Here is a 23,866-nt window from a genome sequence, read left to right as displayed (position 1 = left end):
AAAATATATGTTCCAAAGAAGAATTTAGGTTCTCAGCATGGTTCTCAATATGGTGTCATAATTAAATTAATATATTCGCATTATTGAATGAACAGGTACTTTGTTAAAATATGTATCATTTTCCATTATCAAAATTAAAAACAGCATATTGTAATGTGGTTTGCAAATATTCTTAATTTCTAGTTCGGCGTTTCCGGAGAAAACCCGAGGTTTTGTCATAGCCAGCTCGTCGTCTCGTCCGACGTCCGCGTCATGCTAAAACCTTAACATTTTGTTAAGGTTTGGAACATTGGCTCTAAAATCAAATTGCTTCCACCTACAGCATTGAAACTTCATATGTAGATGCACCTTGATGAGTTCTACATGCCACACCCATTTTTGGGTCACTAGGTCAAAGGTCAAGGTCACTGTGACCTTTAAAAAAATAAAAATAAAAATTCCGACAAGCTTTCATTTATTCAAAACTGCACCCGTAGCCGAGCGTGGCACCCGTGATGCGGTGCTCTTGTTAGACTTACCTGTTGAAAAAAAAACTCACAAGCAATAAATACAGAATTCGGACTTGCTTGGTCTAGTTGCTAATTTCTGTGAATGACATTTATGACAGTATGATACACCAGCCGTTGTTCATGATTGCAGGCCAAACGCCAGGAAGAGGAGGTGGCGATGTCTGGCGGGGGTGAGAGGAAGGAGATGGTGACACCACAGCTGAGGAAGGCCCTGACCAAGCAGGGCTACAAGATCATCGGCTCGCACTCTGGCGTGAAACTCTGCAGGTGGACTAAGGTGAATGGAAAGTCCAACAGGGCTGCTGTTCATATTGTTGAACAGATTAGTGTATCAATAGTGAGACATCATGGGCTAGATTTTGGTTTACTACTGGTATACTGGCACAAGTTCACAGTACTATTTAAATAAGCTGTGTCACATAATTTGCATAGTATGGTTAAGCTCAACGATAAAATATCTTATTTATAAAAACATATTTCTAGTAGTGTAAAGCACAAACACACTTACACCCCAGCTCAACAAAGTTTTTAGGAGGATAAACTTGTTTCAGTTTTTCTGTCTTTAGGACATCCAGATGTCAGGTTTATTGTGGGAAGCTATAAAAAGTATTAATGTGAGTTTGAAACTTTATAATTAGGTTGATCTCATTGTGGGATATGGTATGAACAAGATTTTCAATTTTTGTAATTAAATTTTGTCTTGAGATATATCTTCTTGAGTTGGTATACAGTTCACAAGAACCATAACTTCGACTCTTATTTTAAGAGTAAATTCCTTTTATGTTTTTTGTTGTTGGAAGCATATATAGCAAACTAAAGTGGTATTAATTAAAATCATATTCTTAGATAGGTAGATCTCATTTAGGGGGTGTGCAGTGCACAAAAACCATTATCCTTACTCCCCTATCCTGAGTTATTGTCTTTAGTTAATGTTTGCACTTTAATTTTGTCAGAAGCATATCGTCGCTGTTGTTCTCAAACCTCGTAGCTCCAAAATTTTCAAATATTTTTTTTCATCTTTTCCGAATATATGAAGTCTGGCGCGTGTTTTGGGCTATATCTCGTAGCTCTACACAAATCAGAGCCCTTGAAAAAGCCACGTGACGAAATGTTGTAGCTTGATTGTTGGCTTTTTTTGTGAAGCGAAAAGTCGTGGCGATTGTAGAAAAACATGAAAATGTGTAGTCGCGTATAAACATTAAAAAAGTGTATATCATGGAAGTTAATAGATATTCTGTTAAGCGTAAGTAATGTTCATTCTTATCCTACATTATGGAAATTACTATTATGTTGCAATTAAAAGATAATACTTATGAGAAATAAAAAACATTTTTTTTGTAAACAGTACTCATTATTTTTTAAGCTATTACTGTTATTTGGTGGAATTTCTGATTAATTATTATACAATATGCGTACTCTATTCAATCATTTACTTAGAAAGCTGTGTTTTTCTTTAAAATGATTTAATAACAATAAAATCATGCATGTTTCAAAGCTACGTCCTTTCATCCTGACATACTGCTTTTATTGCTACCTCATTTCACCTATTGGTACGTCATTTCGTTTGGACAAATTTGACAAACACATTTTTATATTTGTAGCTACGAGGTTTCCTATCAGGACGAATTGTCGTACCTCATAAAATGACAAAACTGCGGTGATGAAATATCGCGTTACCATTTCTGAATATCAGTATGACTTATCAGTATGACTTACGCGTTTACGGCTAATACCGTTTTTTGCAGCTTCATTTGTTTTGTATTTTTATAGAATTTCAATTTCTAGTACATCGTTATAAAATAATGTGACAGTTTTTTCTCTCTCCCGAAAAGTTGGCATTTTGTAGCTACAAGATTTGAGAACGACAGCTACGATATCTTGAAAACTAAAAAGATATGAGCTCCAAACATAAAAGGTCATTAGATCTCATTTAAGGGTTGTGAAGAGCATAAGCAGTATAACTCTTGTTCTGGTATATTTTTAGCTCACCTGAGCACAACGTGCTCATGGTTAGCTTTTGTGATCGCCTTTTGTCCATCGTCCGTTGTGCGTTGTGCGGCGTCAACATTTGGCTTGTTAACTCTCTAGAGGCCACATTTATTGTCCAATCTTCATGATATTTGGTCAGAAGATTGGTCTCAATGATATCTTGGATGAGTTCAAAAATGGTTACGTTTGCTTGAAAAACATGGCTGCCAAGGGGCGGGGCATTTTTCCTTATATGGCTATATATGGCTTTAGTAAAACCTTGTTAACACTCTAGAGGCCACATTTATTTTCCGATCTTCGTGAAACTTGGTCAGAAGATTTGTCCCAATAATATCTTGTTATCTCAGGTGAGTGACTTTGGGCCTTTTAGGCCCTTTTGTTAGCATACGTCAACGCTTTGAGGCTACACATCACGTTATTTGCAAAGTTGTAAACATTTCTTCCAATTATGAAATCTTCCAAAATTCCTGACAACGTTGGTAACTGAAATCCGGTAAAAATTAGACCAGTTTATATGCATAATAATTGGATTTGTCACCTTTATAGGGCCTTTAATATTTTTTCATGAAACTTGAAACATGGATAGATGGCAATATGGACATTATGCACGTCATTTAATTTTGTTCATACGTCAACAATTCTGGTTGCTATGGCAACAAATAATAAATAAGAAAATTCTGACAATGGTGATATTTCTGACAATGGTGGAGCTGGTAGGGGACATATATTGCTTGGCAATAGTCTTGTTCCTTATATGGCTATAGTAAAATCTTGTTAACACTGTGGTTGTAACATTTTAAGTCAAATGCACATGTAACTTGGTCAGAACATTTGTTCAAATGATATCTGGGCTGAGTTTGCAAATTGTTCCGGTCCGTTGAAAAACATGGCTGCCTGAGTGCGTGGCACTTTTAGTCCCCTACCGGTTTCACCGGAGGTTTTGTCTCCGTCCGTCCGTCAAACTTTTCTGGATCCTGCGATAACTTTAAAAGTTCTGAATATTTTTTCATGAAACTTGCAACATGGATAGATGGCAATATGGACATTATGCACGTCATTTCATTTTGTTCCTACGTCAAAACTTGTGGTTGCTATGGCAACAAATAGACTAGAAAAGTGCTAAAATGGTGCTTTTTCTGGATCCGGCGATAACTTTTAAAATTCTTAAAAAAAAATCATGAAACTTGGAAAATGGATAGATGGCAATGTGGACATTATGCACGTCATTTCATTTTGTTCCTACGTCAAATATTGTGGTTGCTATGGCAACAAATAGACTAGAAATAGTGCTGATAATGGTGTTTTTTCTGGATCCTGTGATAACTTATAAAGTTCTTAATATTTTTTCATGAAACTTGCAACATGGATAGATGGCATTATGGTCATTATGTACGTCATTTTATTTTGTTCCTACATCAAAAAGTGTGGTTGCTATGGCAACAAATAGACTAAAATAGTGCTGAAAATGGTGTTTTTTTCTGAATCCTGCGATAACTTTAAAAGTTCTTAATATTTTTTCATGAAACTTGTAACATGGATAGATGGCAATATGGACATTATGCACGTCATTTCATTTTGTTCCTACATCAAAAATTGTGGTTGCTATGGCAACAAATAGACTAGAAATAGTGATGAAAATGGTGTTTTTTCTGGATCCTGCGATAACTTTAGAAGTATCTAATATTTTTTCATGAAACTTGGAACATGGATAGATGACAATATGGACATAATGCACGTCATTTCATTTTGTTCCTATGTCAAAAATTGTGGTTGCTATGGAAAGAAGAAAATAAAATCTGAAAATGGTGATATTTCTGACAATGGTGGAGCTGGTAGGGGACTTTTATTGCTTGGCAATAGTCTTGTTCCTTATATTGCTGATATGGCTTTTATAAAACTTTGTTAACACTTAAGAAGTCCCATTAACCAGACTATGTATGCCCTATGGAAAAGTGGCACGAGGGAGGTATTTCAGGCACAACAGCTTCAAGTTTGTATAAAAGTATGTTTTATAATATTGCAGAAATTATTGAATAACTACTAAACTTGCAGTGTAATCATATCTGCTGTTTATTGTTGCTGTAATATTTCCCTTGTACATATACAGTCGATGCTACGTGGCCGAGGGGGGTGCTACAAGCACACATTCTACGGCATAGAGAGCCACCGCTGCATGGAGACCACACCTAGTCTGGCCTGTGCCAACAAATGTGTATTCTGCTGGAGGTAACCATGGAAAACATCCAGGATCAGGGCTGGCAAATTTATAAATATGCTTTTGGCTTAAACATTCTTCAATAAAAGTTCCAACTTGCCCTTACACTGAAAATTGTCTTTGAATTTGGAGACTTTTCTTTGCCAATAAGTGATTTTTAATGGTCATGGCTTGTGGACAAGTGGTATTTTGCATGTCTGCTGGAACTCATAGTTTGTTACAAAAACACTTTTTAGCTATTTTAGCTATTTGTTTCTAAGGTCATGGGCTAATTGTGATACATTTTTTTATAGAACAAGTATGTATCTGTATCTCATTAAGCTGCACATTTTGAGTGGTGAAAAGTCAATGTCATTCTTTAAGGTCAAAAGTAAAAAAATACAATCTAAGGGAAGTAATAAGCTTTATAAGGGAGATAATTTCTAAACATGCCAAATGATATATTGAAATTTTATTACAAAGCGGCGCAATAGGGGGCATTGTGTTTCTGACAAACACATCTCTTGTTTCTTTTAGAATTGTATTCCTTTAACAGGTGTGTCTGTTCATTTTGACAAAAGGTTGGAACTAATACTGAAATGATACCCAAATATTCATTTATTTGTCATTATTGAAATATATACTCATAAATTCAAACATTTTATTTTTGCACCTTGGATTCAAATGAAAAAGGTGTAAACAAAGTTCTGTTCTTAGGAGATTGCCACAAATACCTCTTTCATACATTTTATTTTCATAAGGTATAAGATATTTTTCGTAAGCACATGACTGTAATCCTAATTGATTTTAATAAGAAACTAAATCACATAGTACCTTGTCTTGTCATTGAAGGGTTTTACTACTACCAAACACGAGATGGCGGAATTGTTCATTTAATTAAATAGTAGTGAAATTCTAAGTTTAAGATTTATCTAGAACCCATAGCTTGTTTGAAATGTACACTCTAAGTAAATTTATACTTATTGCATACAAATTTTATTGGTTGAGTAACTGAATTCTGATTAGATAATCATGGATTAAATATATGGATTAAGCAATTAAATTTGTTAATAGTAATTTCATGCAAAATGTTCAATTTATGGAAAAATGTACATGTATGGGGGAAAATGTATAGTGTTTAGTACCTGGTTACTTTTTGACATGTCTACCAAACAATTTGAAACAAATTGTTTTGCATTGAAGAAGGAAACTGGAAAAGTAATCCTCATGTATTTTGTACAGACACCACACCAATCCTGTGGGGACAGAGTGGCGCTGGAAGATGGATGATCCTGAATTAGTCTACTCAGGGGCTCTAGAGAACCATGTCAACATGATCAAAGAGTTCAAAGGTTAGAAAACCACTGTGAACATGGTCACTGCTTAAATATGTATTAATACTGGTAGTTATACAGGGTTGAAAATACTTGTAAAACAAAATAAGCATTTCCTGTGCAGGTACTTTAATTTGAACATCAGTTAATTTAGAAGCGACTGAGCAGTTCTAATTCAAGACGTTTCCCAGTTTATTTAATCTACATTAAATTGGGTATTTCATAATGTGTAAGACTGCTAATAATAAAAAGTTTTCAGTGTCCCTCTAATTGGTTTTATTAAAATGACTTCAAAATAAGTTTTCCTTTTGATTATGCATGGACATAATCAATTGTTTAAAGGTAATTAAAGTAATAGGTAATCTCGAATTTACATAATTTAAAAGCTCTTTACAAAGAAACAATCTAACGTACAGTGTTATAACTATAATTCACAAATTCAGAACTCATTGTTGATGAGCATTATGTATCCCCCCGACAGGTGTGCCAGGTGTGCTGGCCGCAAGGTTTGAGGAGGGTCTGAAGCCTGCCCACTGCGCCCTGTCCCTTGTGGGAGAGCCCATTATGTACCCGGAAATCAACAAGTTTATCCACCTGCTGCACCAGAAACAAATCTCCACTTTCTTGGTCACCAATGCACAGTTTCCAGAGGCAATTAGGTAGGTCTTTTGTGTATCCATTAATGCACTCTTCTGTGAACTACACATGTATGCTGTAAGTGTTGTAGTTATTTAAAAAAAACAAGCATATATATTTAAGATTTATTTATTACGCATGCAGTCAGAGGTATTGAACAGTAATTTTCCTTAGTATATGTGTAATTAAGTACCATTTTTAGCTCACCTGAGTACACCGTGCTCATGGTGAGCTTTTGTGACTGCCTTCTGTCCGTCGTCCGTTGTGCGGCGTCAACATTTGCCTTGTTTACACTCTACACAGTCCACATTTATTGTTCAATCTTCATGAAATTTTGTCTAAAGATTAGTTTCAATGATATCTTAGATAAGTTTGAAAATGGTTACGTTTGCTTGAAAAACATAGATGCCAAGGGGCGGGGCATTTTTAGCTCAATTATTTTTTGAAAAAAAATTATGAGCTATTGTCATCACCTTGGCGTCAGGGTCGGCGTTGGCGTCCGGTTAAGTTTTGCGTTTAGGTCAACTTTTCTCAGAAAGTATCAATGCTATTGCATTCAAACTTGGTACACTTACTTACTATCATGAGGGGACTGGGCAGGCAAAGTTAGATAACTCTGGCGTGCATTTTGACTGAATTATGTGCCCTTTTTATACTTAGAAAATTGAAAATTTTGGTTAAGTTTTGCGTTTAGGTCCACTTTTTTCAGAAAGTATCAATGCTATTGCATTCAAACTTGGTACTCTTACTTACTATCATGAGGGGACTGGGCAAGCAAAGTTAGATAACTCTGGCGTGCATTTTGACAGAATTATGTGCCCTTTTTATACTTAGAAAATTGAAACTTTTGGTTAAGTTTTGTGTTTAGGTCCATTTTATTCCTTAAGTATCAAAGCTATTGCTTTCATACTTGCAACACTTACTAACTATCATAAGGGGACTGTGCAGGCAAAGTAATGTAACTCTGACTGGCATTTTGACAGAATTATGTGCCCTTTTTATACTTAGAAAATTGAAAATTTGATTAAGTTTTGTGTTTAGGTCCACTTTATTCCTACAGTATCAAAGCTATTGCTTTCATACTTGCAACACTTATGAACTATCATAAGGGGACCGTGCAGGCAAAGTTATGTAACTCTGACTGGCATTTGGACGGAATTATGGGCCCTTTATACTTAGAAAATTGAAAATTTGGTTAAGATTTATGTTTTGGTCCACTTTACCCCTAAAGTATCATAGATATTGCTTTCATACTTGGAACACTCAAAAACTATCATAAGGGTACAGTAAAAGGACAAGTTGCATAACTCTGGTTGTCATTGTTACGGAATTATGGCCCTTTTTTGACTTAGTAACTTTTAATATATGGTTAAATTTTGTGTTTCGATCCACTTTAATTCTTAAGTATCAAGGCTATTGCTTTGAAACTTCAAATACTTACATGCTATCATGAGGTTACTGTACCTGGCAAGTTGAATTTTACCTTGACCTTTGAATGACCTTGACTCTCAAGGTCAAATTATTAAATTTTGCTAAATTGCCATGACTTCTTTATTTATGATTAGATTTGATTGATACTTTGACGAAACTACTCTTACCTGACATACCACAATAGACTCCACCCAAACCATCCCCCGTGCCCTCCCCCCCCCCCTCCCCCCCCCTATTTTTTTTTTTTTTTTTTTTTTTTTTTAAGATCATCTCACAAAATGACCACCACACCCTCACACTATACCCCCACCCCACCCCCCACCCCACCCCCCCCCCCCAAATTTTTTTTTTTGATTTTTTTTTTTTTTTTTTTTAAATCATCTCACAAATTACCACCACAACCCTCACACTATACCCCCCCCCCCATTTTATTTTTTAAAACGGTTATGTTTGCAATACTGTCCAACCGTCGCACCCAAAAAATACCCCCCCCCCCCCCCATCGCTCCCACCCAACCCCCCCCCCCCTCGCCCCCGATTTTTTTTTTTTTTCGCTTTTTTGGAAGATAATGTAATAAATGTCCACAACCCCACACTATACAACCCCTCTTCACTCCACCCCTCCCTCCTTTGTGATTGAAAATGAGAGTCCCTTCACCTTTAAAAAGAAAATGTGCCCTTTTATACTTAGATAATTGAAAATTTGGTTATGTTTTGTGTTTAGGTCCACTTTATTCCTACAGTATCAAAGCTATTGCTTTCATACTTGCAACACTTATTAACTATCGTAAGGGACTGTGCAGGCAAAGTTATGTAACTCTGACTGGCATTTGGACGGAATTATGGGCCCTTTATACTTAGAAAATTAAAAGTTTGGTTAAGTTTTGTGTTTTGGTCCACTTTACCCCTAAAGTATCATAGATATTGCTTTCAAACTTGGAACACTCGCAAACTGTCAAAAGGGTACAGTAAAAGGACAAGTTGCATTACTCTGTATGTCATTTTTACGGAATTATGGCCCTTTTTTGACTTAGTAACTTTGAATATATGGTTAAATTTTGTGTTTCGAACCACTTTACTTCTTACCGGTAAGTATCAAGGCTATTGCTTTCAAACTTCAAATACTTTCATGCTATCATGAGGTTACTGTACCTGGCAAGTTGAATTTTACCTTGACCTTTGAATGACCTTGACTCTCAAGGTCAAATTATTAAATTTTGCTAAAATTGCCATAACTTCTTTATTTATGATTAGATTTGATACATACTTTGACAAAACTACTCTTACCTGACATACCACAATAGACTCCACCCAAACCATCGCCTGTGCCCCCCCCCCCTCCTTCCCCCCCCCCCCCCCGAATCCCCCCCCCCCTATTTTTTTTCATCTCATCTCACAAATGACCGCCACACACCTAACACTATACCCACCCCCTCCCCAATTTTTTTTTTTGATTATTTTATGTTTGAAAGACCGTCCAACCATCGCACCCAAGAATCCCCCCCCACCCCGAATCCCCCCCCCCCCCCCCCTAATTTTTTTTTTTTTTTTTTTAAGATCATCTCACAAATTACCACCACACCCTCACACTATACCCCACCTCACCCCCCCCCCCCCCAATTTTTAACCAGGTTTTCCGAAGGAAAAAACTGGTTATTAGATTGGCGAATGCGGGCGGGCTGGCTGGCTGGCTGGCTGGCGGGCTGGCGGAATAAGCTTGTCCGGGCCATAACTATGTCGTTCATTGTCAGATTTTAAAATCATTTGGCACATTTGTTCACCATCATTGGACGGTGTGTCGCGCGAAATAATTACGTCGATATCTCCAAGGTCAAGGTCACACTTTGAGTTCAAAGGTCAAAAATGGCCATAAATGAGCTTGTCCGAGCCATAACTATGTCGTTCATCGTCAGATTTTAAAATCATTTGGCACATTTGTTCACCATCATTGGACGGTGTGTCGCGCGAAATAATTACGTCGATATCTCCAAGGTCAAGGTCACACTTTGAGTTCAAAGGTCAAAAATGGCCATAAATGAGCTTGTCCTGGCCATAACTATGTCATTCATTGTGAGATTTTAAAATCATTTGGCACATTTGTTCACCATCATGGGACGGTGTGTCCCACGAAAGAATCACGTCAATATCTCCAATGTCAAGGTCGCCACGACTAAAAATAGATTAAAAAAAAAAAAAAAAACTTACAAAGGGGGTTAATTTTTTTTGGTCATTTCAAAAGTTCATTTTGAGTTTTCTCCCTTTATCAGATTTTTTTTTCACAATGAAAACCTGGTTTTGTGACAATTTTGTCCCTTGTTTTTTTTGAAACGGTTAAAAAACACAAATATTTATTTTATTATTTTATGTTTGAAATACCCTCCAACCATCGCACCCAAGAATCCCCACCCCCCCACCCCCACCCCCCCACCCCCCCCCCCCACCCCCCGAATTTTTTTTTCCCTTTTTTTTGCATTTTTGGAACATAATGTAATAAATGTCCACACCCCCACACAATGCACCCCTCTTCACTCCACCCCTCCCTCCTTTGTGATTGAAAATGAGAGTCCCTTCACCTTTAAAAAGAAAATTGATGAGCGGTCTGCACCCGCAAGGCGGTGCTCTTGTTACTTATATGGCTTTAGTAATATCTTGTTAACACTCTAGAGGCCACATTTATTTCCGATCTTAATGAAACTTGGTCAGAAGATTCATCCCAATAATATCTTGGACGAGTTCAAAAATGATTCCGGCTAGTTGAAAAACATGGCTGCAAGGGGGTGGGGCATTTATCCTTATATGGCTTTAGTAAAACCTTGTTAACACTCTAGAGGCCACATTCATTTTCCGATCTTCATGAAACTTGGTCAGAAGATTTGTCCCAATGATATCTTGGATGAGTTCCAAAATGGGTTTGGTTGTTTTAAAAACATGGCCACCAGGGGGCGGGGCATTTTTCCTAATATGGCTATATATTGCTTTAGTAAAACCTTATTAACACTCTAGAGGCCACATTTATGGTCCGATCATCATGAAACTTGATCAGACAATTTGTAACAATGATATCTTGGATGAGTTCAAAAATGGTTCCGTTGGTGGAAAAACATGGCCGCCAAGAGAGCGTGGCATTTTTCCTTATATAGCTTTAGTAAAACCTTGTAAACACTCTAGAAGCCATAATAATTGTCCGATCATCATGAAACATTGTCAGAATATTTGACGCAATGATATCTTGGACAAGTTTGAAAATGGTTCCAGTTGCTTGAAAAATATGGCCACCAGGTGGCTGGGCATTTTTCCTTATATGGCTTCATGAATTTTCATGAAACTTTGTCAGAATATTTGTTAAAATGATATCTTGGATGTGTATGAAAATGGTTTGTGTCGGTAGAAAAACGTGGCTGCCAGAGTGTTCACTAGTCATGAAAGTTGGTAAGAACATTTTGTTCTGATGACATCTTGGGATGCACAGAACAGGTCAGTTTCTTTTAATCTCAGGTGAGTGACTTTGAGCCTTTCAGGCCCTCTTGTTTTATGGGTGGATTAATTCTTTTAAAATATCTCTAGGTTAAAATTTAGCTTCATTAGAAATTTGTTTGTTTTCTATCATTTAACCTAATTAAAGAAAAATAAACATACTATTAGACCTTAAAGAAATTGTTTTGTTAAAAATTGATTAATATTTTCATCTATTTAAACAGTGTCCTAGAGAAAACATACTTTATTTGAACACATGGATAGTAACCATTTAATTTGCATTTACAGTCTGTTCATACGTATATACATGACATAGTTAGAATTCAGTGGTTACATAATTATACAAATAGATTTTATTATCATTATTTTGGTTGCATAAACCTAACACCTTCACAGAACTATTTGTGCAAACAAGTAATTCCCACAAATAACATAAAATTACTTGACTAAAAATAAATACTATGATTTGAGAAACCAATGCCCTTCACATAGGAGTATGTGCAAACAAGTTGGTATTATTCAAGTTCTTGTCAATTTGATTAGTTTAATTCTATTATGTCATATGCTGTATTGATTTGTAAGCCAAAGGCCTATTGAGACCTCTCTTTTTTCAGTTTCCGTGGTAAAACTAGAACTCTGTATATTGCTAACTTCGTGTATATTTTAAGATCTTTAGCATGCTGCCAGTGTCGGGTCAACCAGAACCTCCCTATGGCAATGTGTAGACCATATGCATCAGTTTGTCATCAGTTGAAACTAGTGATATGTGGGTTTTCTAAATTCAGAAACCTGACACCGGTCACCCAGCTGTATGTGAGTGTGGACGCGAGTACCAAGGATAGCCTGAAGAAGATTGACCGGCCGCTCTTCAAGGACTTCTGGGAGCGCTACATTGACAGCCTAAGGGCGCTATCAGAGAAGGGGCAGAGAACTGTGTACAGACTCACGCTTGTCAAGGCGTTCAACACCGACGAGATTGAGAACTATGCTAAGCTGGTGGAAATGGGAAAACCTGATTTTATTGAAATCAAGGTAATGTGATGCAATTTCTAATGGCATGTACAGTCTGGAATCACCTTTTTGTCAATTTTAATTTTTAGACAAAGAATATCTACAAATTTTCATTAGATTTGAGACAAATTACTTTGGGGATCCTCTTTAAAGATTTTTATACCATTTCAGGCCACAGCATATGTAGGTCATTATAATGAAATATATTTAAAACAAAAGAAAACTTTGCTAATCTTTCCTTAAACCAAAGGGTCAGGAGTTAAAATTTGTGTATGTAACAAATTATGTATAATAATGCAAGTCTGTCCATTAAAAACCCCTGAAACTCCAAGGCCCACAACACCAAAAGGTCTGATATTCGATATTATATTGTATTATTGTGTTGCCTGACTATGGTCAGGGGACATATAGGTGTAACTTTTTGGCGGTGATGGCGGGGGCGGCGTGACACTTTTTGAAAAAGGCTCATAACTTCTGTGTCCTCTCAGATGTTGTTTTTATATTTGGTATGCATGTGTATCTGGGAAACACCTTTCAATGCGTATACAATTTTTTCCCCTGTGACCTTGACCTTGAACTTGAGGTCAGCATTCAGGTTTCAAAATCTGCAACTGTGCTTCGAAAAAGGCTTATAACTTCTGTGTCCCTTCAGATATTGCTTTCATATTTGGTATGCATGTGTATCTGGACAACACATTTCCATGGGCATACAATTTTTGACCCCTGTGACCTTGACCTTAAACTTGAGGTCAGCGTTCAGGTTTCCAAATCTGGGACCGGGATTCAAAAAAGGCTCATAACTACTGTGTCCCTTCAGATATTGCTTTCATATTTGCTACCCATGTGTATCTGGACAACACCTTTCCATGCGCATGAAATTTTTTATGCTCCCCCAAAATTTATTTTGGGGGCAGCATATAGTCGCTGCTTTGTCTTGTCCGTCCATGTGTCCGTCCGTCCGTGCACAATTTTTGTCCGGGCTATTTCTCAGCAACTAATGACAGGAATTCAATGAAACTTTATAGGAAGCTTCATTACCAAGAGGAGATGTGCATATTATCAGCGGGTTCTGGTCGGATGATTTTTTTTACTAAGTTATGGCCCTTTGAAATTTTCTATAAAAAAATAATTGTCCCCCCAACTACTGTGCCCTCAAGACGTTTCCTTTTATCTAAATATATAGTGCAATATTGTGACAAAAAAAACCTTTGGGGAGCATCGCCCGTCTCCGACGGTTTCTTGTTAACTTTGGGTCAGTGTTCAGGTTTGAAATCTGTGACTGCGTTTCAAAATAAGCTCATAACGTCTGTGTCCCATTAGATATTGCTTTCATATTTGGTATGCATGTGTATCTGGACAAGGGATATCGTGTCATGTCTGTCTGTGTGTTTTTGTCTGTTTGCTTTTAGATTTACAATATTCATACAAAATTATTTTGGTCATTCATTAAACAAAGTTAAGCTTATTCAATATGTTACTAAATAGGACAAAAAAGGGTAAAAGTTTGATTGTAACAACATTAAGAATTAATGTCCCATACCCGACAAAATAAACAACACAGGTATGCTACCATCAGGCGACACATCCAACTCGCAGAGTTCTAGTTCGATAGTGAACCGATACAAAATGTGTTTAAATCATGCCCCTAGGTGAAACACTTGCCACAGTCCAAGGATCACATGATTTAAATATGTCGATTTATATAGTGATATAGAAAATAACATTTAAAATCTGCTTGTTTAAAACCATATGTGACAAAAGATAGTTGACCTTTACAAAATTTCTTTAAATCGTGCTTGTAGGGTACACATTTGTTAATTGTACCTATATACCTTAATTCCTAAATAATCTTATTGGAAACAACAAAGTGAACAACTTTGATGAGTTTGCTTTGTAATGTCAGATTTTGGTCCTCTACCTTTTGTTTAAATCGGCCCCCTAGGTTCCAAACTGCACAAGGAAGCAGTCTAGGTCTATTTTGGCACACTTTTCAGCTCACCTGAGCTTACCATGATTATGGTGAGCTTTAGTCTATCATCTTTTGTCCATCATCACTTCTGTAGTGTCTATTGTCAATATTTTCCTTCTTGATACTCTAAAGGCCACATTTATGGCATAATATTCATGACACTTTATCAGAACGTTTGTCCCAATGATATCTGAGTTTGAATGTTGGTCAAAAGTTCGACACTATGCTACATGTACTAGGTCAAGGTTTGTGAACATTCTATAATTAACATTTTTGGCTTATCATTCTGCAAATTGCTCAGAACAGTTGTTAGAATAATACCTTAGCTGGGTTTGAAAACAGTAACAATCTGATGGAAAAGATTTCTGCAACAGGTGGGCCAGTTTTCCTTATATGGCAAAAGTGAAACCTTGTGAACACTCTAAAAGTCAAATTCTTGCCCAATTATCATGAAACTTGATCAGAACATTTGTTATTATGATATCTATGGATATTTGTAAATTGGTTACAGCAACAATACGATAGCTGATCAGAACAGTTAAGTCTTTCAGATCTCAGACAGGTGACTTAGGGCATTTGGAGCTCTTGTTTAGAAGTTACATTAATTTTTTGTTTGCAACAAAAATCATGTTAATTTACAACAAACAAATGTCTTACCCATGTAACACACTAAAATTTATGTTTTGTAACGATATTTTTTCAAAGAAAATCTACAAAATTGAGAGTTCCAGGAATTTGAAAGTTACACATGAAGAAGACAGCATTTAAAAAGTAAATCCCATTACAGGGGGTGACCTACTGCGGCGACTCGAAGGCATCAAATCTGACCATGAGTAACGTCCCTTGGCATGAGGAGGTGGTGAAATTTGTGCAGGAGTTTGCCAATGAACTACCCGACTACGAAATAGCTGCAGAACATGAACACTCAAACTGCATTCTTCTTGCTCATAAAAAGGTTGGTTTGAATGGTATATTTGATTTGATTAAAAATAATGCTGTGATGTTCTTCTGTCTAGTGCAATTTACAAAATAAAAGAATAAGGTTTCAGAAAAGGTTTTGTATACTTTTAATCAGCATAACTTAGGATTTTATTTATCAGTGTATTAGATAAAGATATGATATGACAATCCTTGACATTGATCAAGACCACGCAGTTTTACACTTGATACTTTTGCAAGGAACATTTTTATATCAATGGTATGGATATTCCTTTTGATTTGGGGTTTTTGTAATTTAAATCCATTTTCAATTTTATTGCACCTAATTTCAGTTTAAGATAAATAATGAATGGTGGACATGGATTGACTACCCAAAATTCCACACACTGGTGGCTCGTTACACTGGCAGTGGTGGCCAGATGACGTTCACAGCGGAGGATTACATGGCAAAGACTCCCAATTGGGCAGTGTTTGGTGCCACAGAGCAAGGCTTCGACCCGAAGGAAACGAGATATTTCAGAAAGAATGCCAAGAAAGACATAGCAGGATGCTGAGGGTGTGCTTATTACATGTACTGTGTCATACTTGGTGAGATTCCAGAGATTTCATCTGAATAATGCTTACCAATTCAGTTTATCTGGATAGTCTGACAATTATTGAGTTTCGGTCGACTTTAGATTTACCCAAGGGGCACACAAACAGTTGAAAATTTTGCACTTGAGTGTATGTTTTAATCTTACCCAAGTATCAGTTTATTTTTAAGCTACTTGTTGAAAGCTTGATAAAGCATTGCAAACGTTTGAGTGTGTGTGCATTTGTCAAAGCTTGTCTGGACTTAGTTATTAATTGTGCAGTTTTAAAATAACCATCATCATAAGAAGATGTGTATCACCTCTCTTCTTACCTCAAAGGTCGAAGTCAAACTTTTAGTTAAAATATTGCCACTAAACAGTTTGTTTAGACTGTCACTTTGTCATTTACCATGCAATTTTAAATCACTTATACCACAATTGACAAGCATGATAAGATGGCATATTAGGTAATGATACCCATCTCCCAATCACAAACATCAGAGTAACACTAGAAGGTCAAAAGTCTAATTTGGAAATAAAAACTGGTTGTCCTGTATATTGTTCAGTTATCTTTCAATTTGAATATAACTTTCCACACATGACCTCTATGATCTAACAGGTCAAAGGTCATATTTGGTCATTAAATAGCTTTTCGGAACTCACTATAATTTAAACATTCATCTTGCAATTTTATAATAACTTTTCACAAATTACCACCATTATAAGAGCTTAAAGAGGTAAAACTCAAATTTGGACATAAATGAGCTTTACTGGACTGTTACTTTGTCGTTCGACATTTAATTTTAAAATTGACCACCATGAAGAAAAGAAAGGTGACATGTAATATCTGTCACCCTATCTCAAAGGTCAAGGTAACACTTAAAGTTCTCTATCATAAAACAGCTTGTTTGGACTGTATCAGTGTCAAATGTCCACCACAAGATGCTAAGTAAGATATGTCACCCTACTTCAAGGGTATAAACATAATTTCTCATGCAATTTATCAATAAAATGGACGGCAAATGTCCACTCCTTGGAGGTGTGCCAACTCTTGGGCAAGACTTAAGTGCAGCCTGGTGCAGCTTGTTAAATTATTACAAGCTTTGCTGACAGGAATTGAATGTTTAATGCTTCGCATACAATTGAAGACATAACATACTCAGTAAAGAAAACGACTTGTGTTCTTACATGGCAATATTCAATTTCATCCCATGTAAGGATTTCACCGATTGTTTAAAGTATTTTTATTCTTGTCCTCTTTATGAATCATTAACCCAATTTCTAGACTAAAGACTTTCTAAAGTTGTACTGGCACGTTCACTTCCACACATTGTAATAATTTACACACACAAAATAGAAAACAAAATAGTACATACTCATTTTACAAATATCTTTGTATAATATATAATTGTGTGTTTTTTTTGGTATTTGCATGGGTTATGACATTACATTTTTATATTCTTCTGTTATTGTAACATGGTTTGAATCATTGTGTTTGTCTTATTAAATTGAACATGTTGATTTGTTTAATGAACTTTATAGTGTACTTAATTTTGGATATTGCCTTTGAAAAGGTATTATAACATGCAACCATTACATTTCCACATGTTTTACAATTTCTATATTTTACTCCTTGGTTTTACTCAATTGGTGGTAAATTGTAATGTTAATATTCTTTCCTGAATAAATTCACCATTCTGGTTGTTGATTTATTCTGGTTTTATTTGCACACCATAACACACTGTACTTCTTGCTACTGAAGTGCTTCAAACTAAATACTACTTAATCTTATAGTTCTTAACTAACAAATGCATAACTGGCCACAAGGTATGTGCTCTTTAAATGTAAAAACTGTAATTTTAGCTTGCAAGAGCATAGGCTTCCAAAAGGTTAAAAGTGGGAAAAACAATGAAACTTTATTGAGTTATCATAACTGTATAGCTAAATGAAGTTGGAAAGTGTGTTTGTACTAATAATATGTGTGAAAGTTTGACAGCCTCCAAAATGGAGCATGTTCATAGCCAATGACTGGCATTATGTGAAAATGGACCTTAACAGATGTATACACAACGGTAAGTGGTGCTTTATTTCAAATATTTTTATGCCCCCTTCAAAGAAGAGGGGGTATATTGTTTTGCACATGTCCACCAGATGGTTTCCGGATGATAACTCAAGAACGCTTACGCCTAGGATCATGAAACTTCCTAGGTACATTGATCATGACTGGCAGATGACCCCTATTGATTTAAATATCATAAATAAACTCTAGCTTATCCCTTTCCAGGGAGTTAATTATCCGGAAAACTTAAAGCGCTGGGAATCATCCACCTCTAAGAAAGAAAACCAAGTCAGGTTAAACATAGTACAATGTAACCTAACCGGAAAACAAGAACAACAACTCATCCTTCCTTTCCGGATAACCACGAGTGCACGCCTATTTTTGCTCAGGACTTTTTCGTTCTTTTAATCGTGTTTATTGTCGGAGTTTGAGGGATAAATTTTATTTATCTTTTCTGTATATTATTCGGTTTACTTTTTTAACCAGGTTTTCCGAAGGATAAAACTGGTTATTAGATTGGCGAATGCGGGCGGGCTGGCTGGCGGGCTGGCGGGCGGGTGGAACAAGCTTGTCCGGGCCATAACTATGTCGTATCATTGTCAGATTTTAAAATCATTTGGCACATTTGTTCACCATCATTGGACGGTGTGTCGTGCGAAATAATTACGTCGATATCTCCAAGGTCAAGGTCACACTTTGAGTTCAAAGGTCAAAAATGGCCATAAATGAGCTTGTCCTGGCCATAACTATGGCATTCATTGTGAGATTTTAAAATCATTTGGCACATTTGTTCACCATCATGGGACGGTGTGTCGCACGAAAGAATCACGTCAATATCTCCAATGTCAAGGTCGCCACGACTAAAAATAGGTTTTTTTTAAAAACAAACAAAGGGGGTTAATTTTGTTTGTTCATTTCAAAAGTTCAGTTTGAGTTTTCTCCCTTTATCAGATTTTATTTTCACAATGAAAACCTGGTTTTGTGACAATTTTGTCCCTTGTTATTCTTTTTATTGCAGTTTTTGTTATTATTCTGCTTTTGCTGGGTATCGTTGTTAATAGTGCTCATGTACATGAGCACGTGCACCACGAGGTTTTCGTTCCATTTCCTTCTATAGGTAATCTACGAGGACTTCGTGCCTTTTTCCTCAATAAATAATTGAGGGCATTTGTACAGCGTTTGTTTATTTACATTGTGCTTTCAATTTAACAATTGGTTTTCGTTTGTTGTAGGCTCTTTCTGTTTCTTTTGTTTTCAGAAATGAACTTACAAAAGAGAGGTTCGTGTGGTCACATCAAGGCAAGGTGGGATTCTCAGGACACTTGCCTGGCATATACCGGTTGTACTCTACTTAAAAAGTGTCTTACGACATATGGACACAAGCTGGTCGCCGTCGGACGTTGATCAGCCGCAAACGCCTCGAACCTCTAACGTACGTTGATTATCCGGTGACTTCACTGGTCATGGATGACCAGCTGACATTTCAGTCACCGGATACCGGGCACGATAGTGGTGTTGTCTGTCGGTCATCATCTGACCGTATGACTCCCACCATACATACCGGTGACATTGATCGTGGACCTACGGATCGATCAATGTCTGACCAAATGGCAGCCGCCATTCTACGGTCTTTGGCCGGTGACGTAACCGGTCATGATATGACCGGATGGTCACCGGTCCGGTCTGGTCATGATATGACCGGCCGGTCAACGGTCCGGTCATGATATGAACGGCCGGTCACCGGTCCGGTCATGATATGACCGGCCGGTCACCGGTCTGGTCATCGGTGACCGGTCCGGTCCGGATACCTTCACCGGTCCGGTCACGGGTCAGAAGAAGGCATCGATCTTCATCATCAGATTACCCTTCTTCCAACTCGTCATCGACGAATGAATCTTCGTCATCAAGGAGTAGACATCGGACACGCTCATCTTCGTCGAGTGATTCTCATCGCCACTACGCGCGTAAGCGATCACGTCGTCGTTCACGGAGACGCTATTCCAGAAGATTCCGGTCTCATCGCAGCCGATCTACATCTCGACATCGCAGCCGATCCAGATCGCGACATAGCAGAAAAAGAGCACGTCGACAAACCTCACATAGACATCGTACCTACCATTCGGATAGTCGATCACCGTCTTATTCCTTTATGGAATAACATGTTTCCTCACCACATGTGTCGGCTCCCATGTTAACAGCCACACATGTTGGAACTTCAGGAGCGCAGCTAACAACTACTGCTACATTGTCAGCACCACGGGTGACTTCGACCGTATCTAGTCGGACACCCCCTAATGCTACCCATTCGAATCCTGATGTTCTATGGGTACAGAATGCGTCTGGTCATTTTGTACCGGTCAATGCTGATAAGCATTATCAAATTGCTGACGTCGTGGATGATCATTCATCTTTACCAGACAATCTGGCACAAGATAGTTTCATTCCTGTTCCAGCTGTTTCTTTACACACCTCTGTTCCTGTAGAGAGTGAAGCTGAATCGGATGCGGACATTGATACGAATAAATTTTTGGCTTCCAGTATTCAAATTTACGAGCTGATATTCCAGACTCTGGGTGAAGAGTTGTGTCCACGACCTGTGGAGACTTCTTCTAATTCGACGATCTCGATCACTGAACAACTCGTTCGTACGTTTGATCCCACCATGGTTACTAAGGCGCGTTCCCGCTTGGATACACGCCTTCCGATTGGTACTACTGTCTTATCTGTTTTTCAATCGTTGGAATCAGTGAATAAAACGATTCCTAAACGAGGAGATATGTGGAAAGTACCGAAGGATTTTGTGGAGTCTAAACTTCAGGAACTTAACTACAAACCACCGGTACCCGATCCGACTTCCGGTTTAGATTGTTCTAAATTACCATCGCAGGATCCAGACATCAATAAGCTGTTGCTTACGATGCCTAGTTCATCTACTTCAGTGTCTGTCCCTTTTTCCATGATAGAACATTCGGAAAATAGAGAGCGAAGATCATTAGGTCTATCCAACCAGGTAGACTTAATGCTAGCAACCTTGTTACACTTGGTTTGTGATTGGTCTGATTCAGTTCCGGAAGAACTTCGGGATTTATTGATCCACCTATCACGAACAGCATTATCCCTTTCACATAATGCTGCTGCTTCATGTCTGAGATGTTAAGGATTCGTAGAGATCTTATCCTTTCATCTTTACCTAAAGATTTTCTCTTAGAACCAGGTATGAACTCGCTCAGAACAGCTCCTTTCACATAAGGTTTCCTTTTTGGTGGAAGGATACAAGAAGCAATCACAGCTGACGAGGATGACCAACTTCATTGCTTCTTTAGCTAGAAACAATTCTGGACAACGCCAAGGAGCCTTTAAGCAGCCTTCTTTTAGGCCACCAGCAGTTCCAGCACCCAAGAAGGCCAAGAGAAACAATCCTTTCTATAAAAGACCTGCTGTTAAGCCACGGTCGGGTCCTAACAGGCCTTCTTTTTCTAAGAAGTTTTTCTGGTAGAGATTCTGGGAAAAAGAACAAACCCAAGCCGGATCAGAGGAATTTCAAACCTTCTGCTGGCAAGGGCGTACCGCCCTCTTATCAGCCCTAGGCCCCTACCCTTTCTACCTCCACAACCTCCGATGCCGGAAATACCAGTCGGGGGCCAGACTTTTCCATTTTTCAAACCGATGGCTTCAAATTACTTCGGACGCATGGGTTATTCTCTGGTGACAAAAGGCCTGACTTTTCAATTCGAAAAAAGGCCTTCACTTTCTCACGTTCCGATAGAACTTGTATCTCAGCATCCACATATTCCACAGTCCATTCTCGGGCTCTTGGAAAAACAGGCGGTAGAAAGGGTTCAAGATCCTTATTCTCCAGGATTCTACAGTCGTCTTTTTCTTGTTCAAAACAAAAATGGTTCCTGGAGACCAGTAATAGATTTAAAAGTGTTAAACATGTACCTTCTCAAACCAACTTTCAAAATGGAGACTTTTCCTTCATACGGATCTCCATCAAACACCCTGCACTGGGGGGTGTCTTGGATCTGGAAGATGCGTACTTCCATGTTCCTATACATCCCAACTTCCGGAAGTACCTTCGATTTGCCTTTCATGGCCAAGTCTACCAGTTCTGGGCCATGCCATTTGGGTTGGCGACCGCCCCACGAGTTTTTACCAAACTAAGGCTGCAGTCGGAGCTCACTTCTGAGTACACGGGATTGTTCTTCTTCAGTATTTCGACGACTGGCTCTTACACCAGCTCGATCGTCATTTACTTCTTACCAACCATAGAATTCTCTTGGAAGGAACTCCTCTCTTTAGGACTCCTTCTCAATGCAGAAAAATCAGACCTCATTCCTTCTCAGGACTTCACTTTCGTGGGAATGAATTTCTTGACACACATCAATCGGGTCAGAGTGTCATGTCAACGTATATCAGACCTTCTGGTAAAGGTCAACTGGGTTTTGTCCCCAATCTCATATAACAGCTCAAGAATTCCTCTCTCAACGGTATCCTGAGCTCAGTAGCAGACTTTGTGCAGTTGGGACGTCTATTCCTACGTCCTCTTCAGCATTATCTCTCAGCTTGTTGGAAATGGTCTCCGGGCAATCTGTTACAACAGATTCCAATCCATCCTTCCCTAGTGTCTCATCTTCAGTGGTGGCTAGACGAGGTAGCAGGAGTACCACTTCTTCCTCAGCAACCGTCATTACATATAATCACGGACTGCGAGCAAGGAAGGATGGGGTGCTTCACCTGGAACCTCTCAATCTAATAGTGTAAGGGTTGTGGTCTCATCAGGAATCTCACCTTCATATCAACAATCTAGAAATGCGAGCAGTATTCTAGCTGTATCTCATTTCCAGTCACATCTTCGAGACTCTTGTGTGATGGTGTCAACAGACAACACATCGGTGGTGGCTTACATCCAGGCAAAGGGGGGAACACATTCTCAATCCCTGTATCTGGAAACCAAAGAAATTACTTGTTTTTTGCAAAACACTCACATTTTATTCTGGCCAAATACATACCAGGTAGCCTCAACGCCCTGGCGGATGGGTTGTCTCGCAAACACCGATACTTCCATCGTATGGACACTTCATCAAGAGTGGACCAACCAGATCTTTTTCAAGTTCGGTTATCCCCTGGTCAATCTATTGGCGACCAGACCACAACTACAGACTACCTCTGTATGTGAGTCCAGTTTACGATCCAGCAGCGTGGGCAATAGACCGCGCTTTCGTTCGTTGGGACCAACTGGAAGCGTACGCCTATCCCCCACCCATTATAATTCCCCCAATATTGGCGAAAATCAGGGTGAGCTCATGCCGGATACTCCTGATTGCCCTTGGTGGCCCAGGAGATCTTGGTTCAACGATCTTCTCAGTCTCCTGTACGATTATCCCAGGAAACTCCTCACAGGTCAGATCTTCTATCAAAGCGGCAGACTACATGCGGATCCAGTAATGTTCCACTTACACGTCTGGCGTTATCAGGCAATCTCTGCAGAAGAAACGTTTTTCTGTCAGGGCTTCAACCCTCGTTGCTTCTGCAAGGAGAAAATCCACCAGAGCAGTCTATGATGCTCGCTGGAAACTCTTCTCTAATTGGTGTATTCGAGGGAAAATTGATCCCCTCAATCCCTCTGCTAGACGCATAGCGGATTTTCTCATCTATCTTTTTGATGATGAAAGAAACTTTCTCTTAGCTCTATCAAAGGATACAGATCTATGATTCGCATACATTGGCTTTCTAAGTCATCACAAATC

General features: G+C 38.2%; 1 protein-coding gene across 3 annotated transcripts in view; it reads left to right on the top strand.

Annotated features, from left to right (window-relative positions):
• The window catches only part of LOC127854415 (S-adenosyl-L-methionine-dependent tRNA 4-demethylwyosine synthase TYW1-like), a 32,051-nt gene extending 14,345 nt beyond the window's left edge, over positions 1–17,706 (top strand). For all 3 annotated transcript variants that reach the window (XM_052389441.1, XM_052389447.1, XM_052389457.1), the window contains exons 9-15: positions 640–786; positions 4,606–4,724; positions 5,935–6,044; positions 6,508–6,685; positions 12,352–12,598; positions 15,334–15,501; positions 15,818–17,706. In XM_052389441.1, the coding sequence (XP_052245401.1) occupies positions 640–786; positions 4,606–4,724; positions 5,935–6,044; positions 6,508–6,685; positions 12,352–12,598; positions 15,334–15,501; positions 15,818–16,039 (1,191 nt within the window). In that variant the 3' untranslated portion in view covers positions 16,040–17,706. The remainder of the gene's footprint in view (positions 1–639; positions 787–4,605; positions 4,725–5,934; positions 6,045–6,507; positions 6,686–12,351; positions 12,599–15,333; positions 15,502–15,817) is intronic.
• The last annotated feature ends 6,160 nt before the right edge of the window (positions 17,707–23,866 follow it).

This window comes from Dreissena polymorpha, chromosome 1 (assembly GCF_020536995.1).
Source record: "Dreissena polymorpha isolate Duluth1 chromosome 1, UMN_Dpol_1.0, whole genome shotgun sequence".
In the NCBI taxonomy this organism is placed as follows: domain Eukaryota; kingdom Metazoa; phylum Mollusca; class Bivalvia; order Myida; family Dreissenidae; genus Dreissena; species Dreissena polymorpha.
Note: the sequence above shows the minus strand (reverse complement) of the source record. Positions and strands in the feature narration are given on the sequence as shown.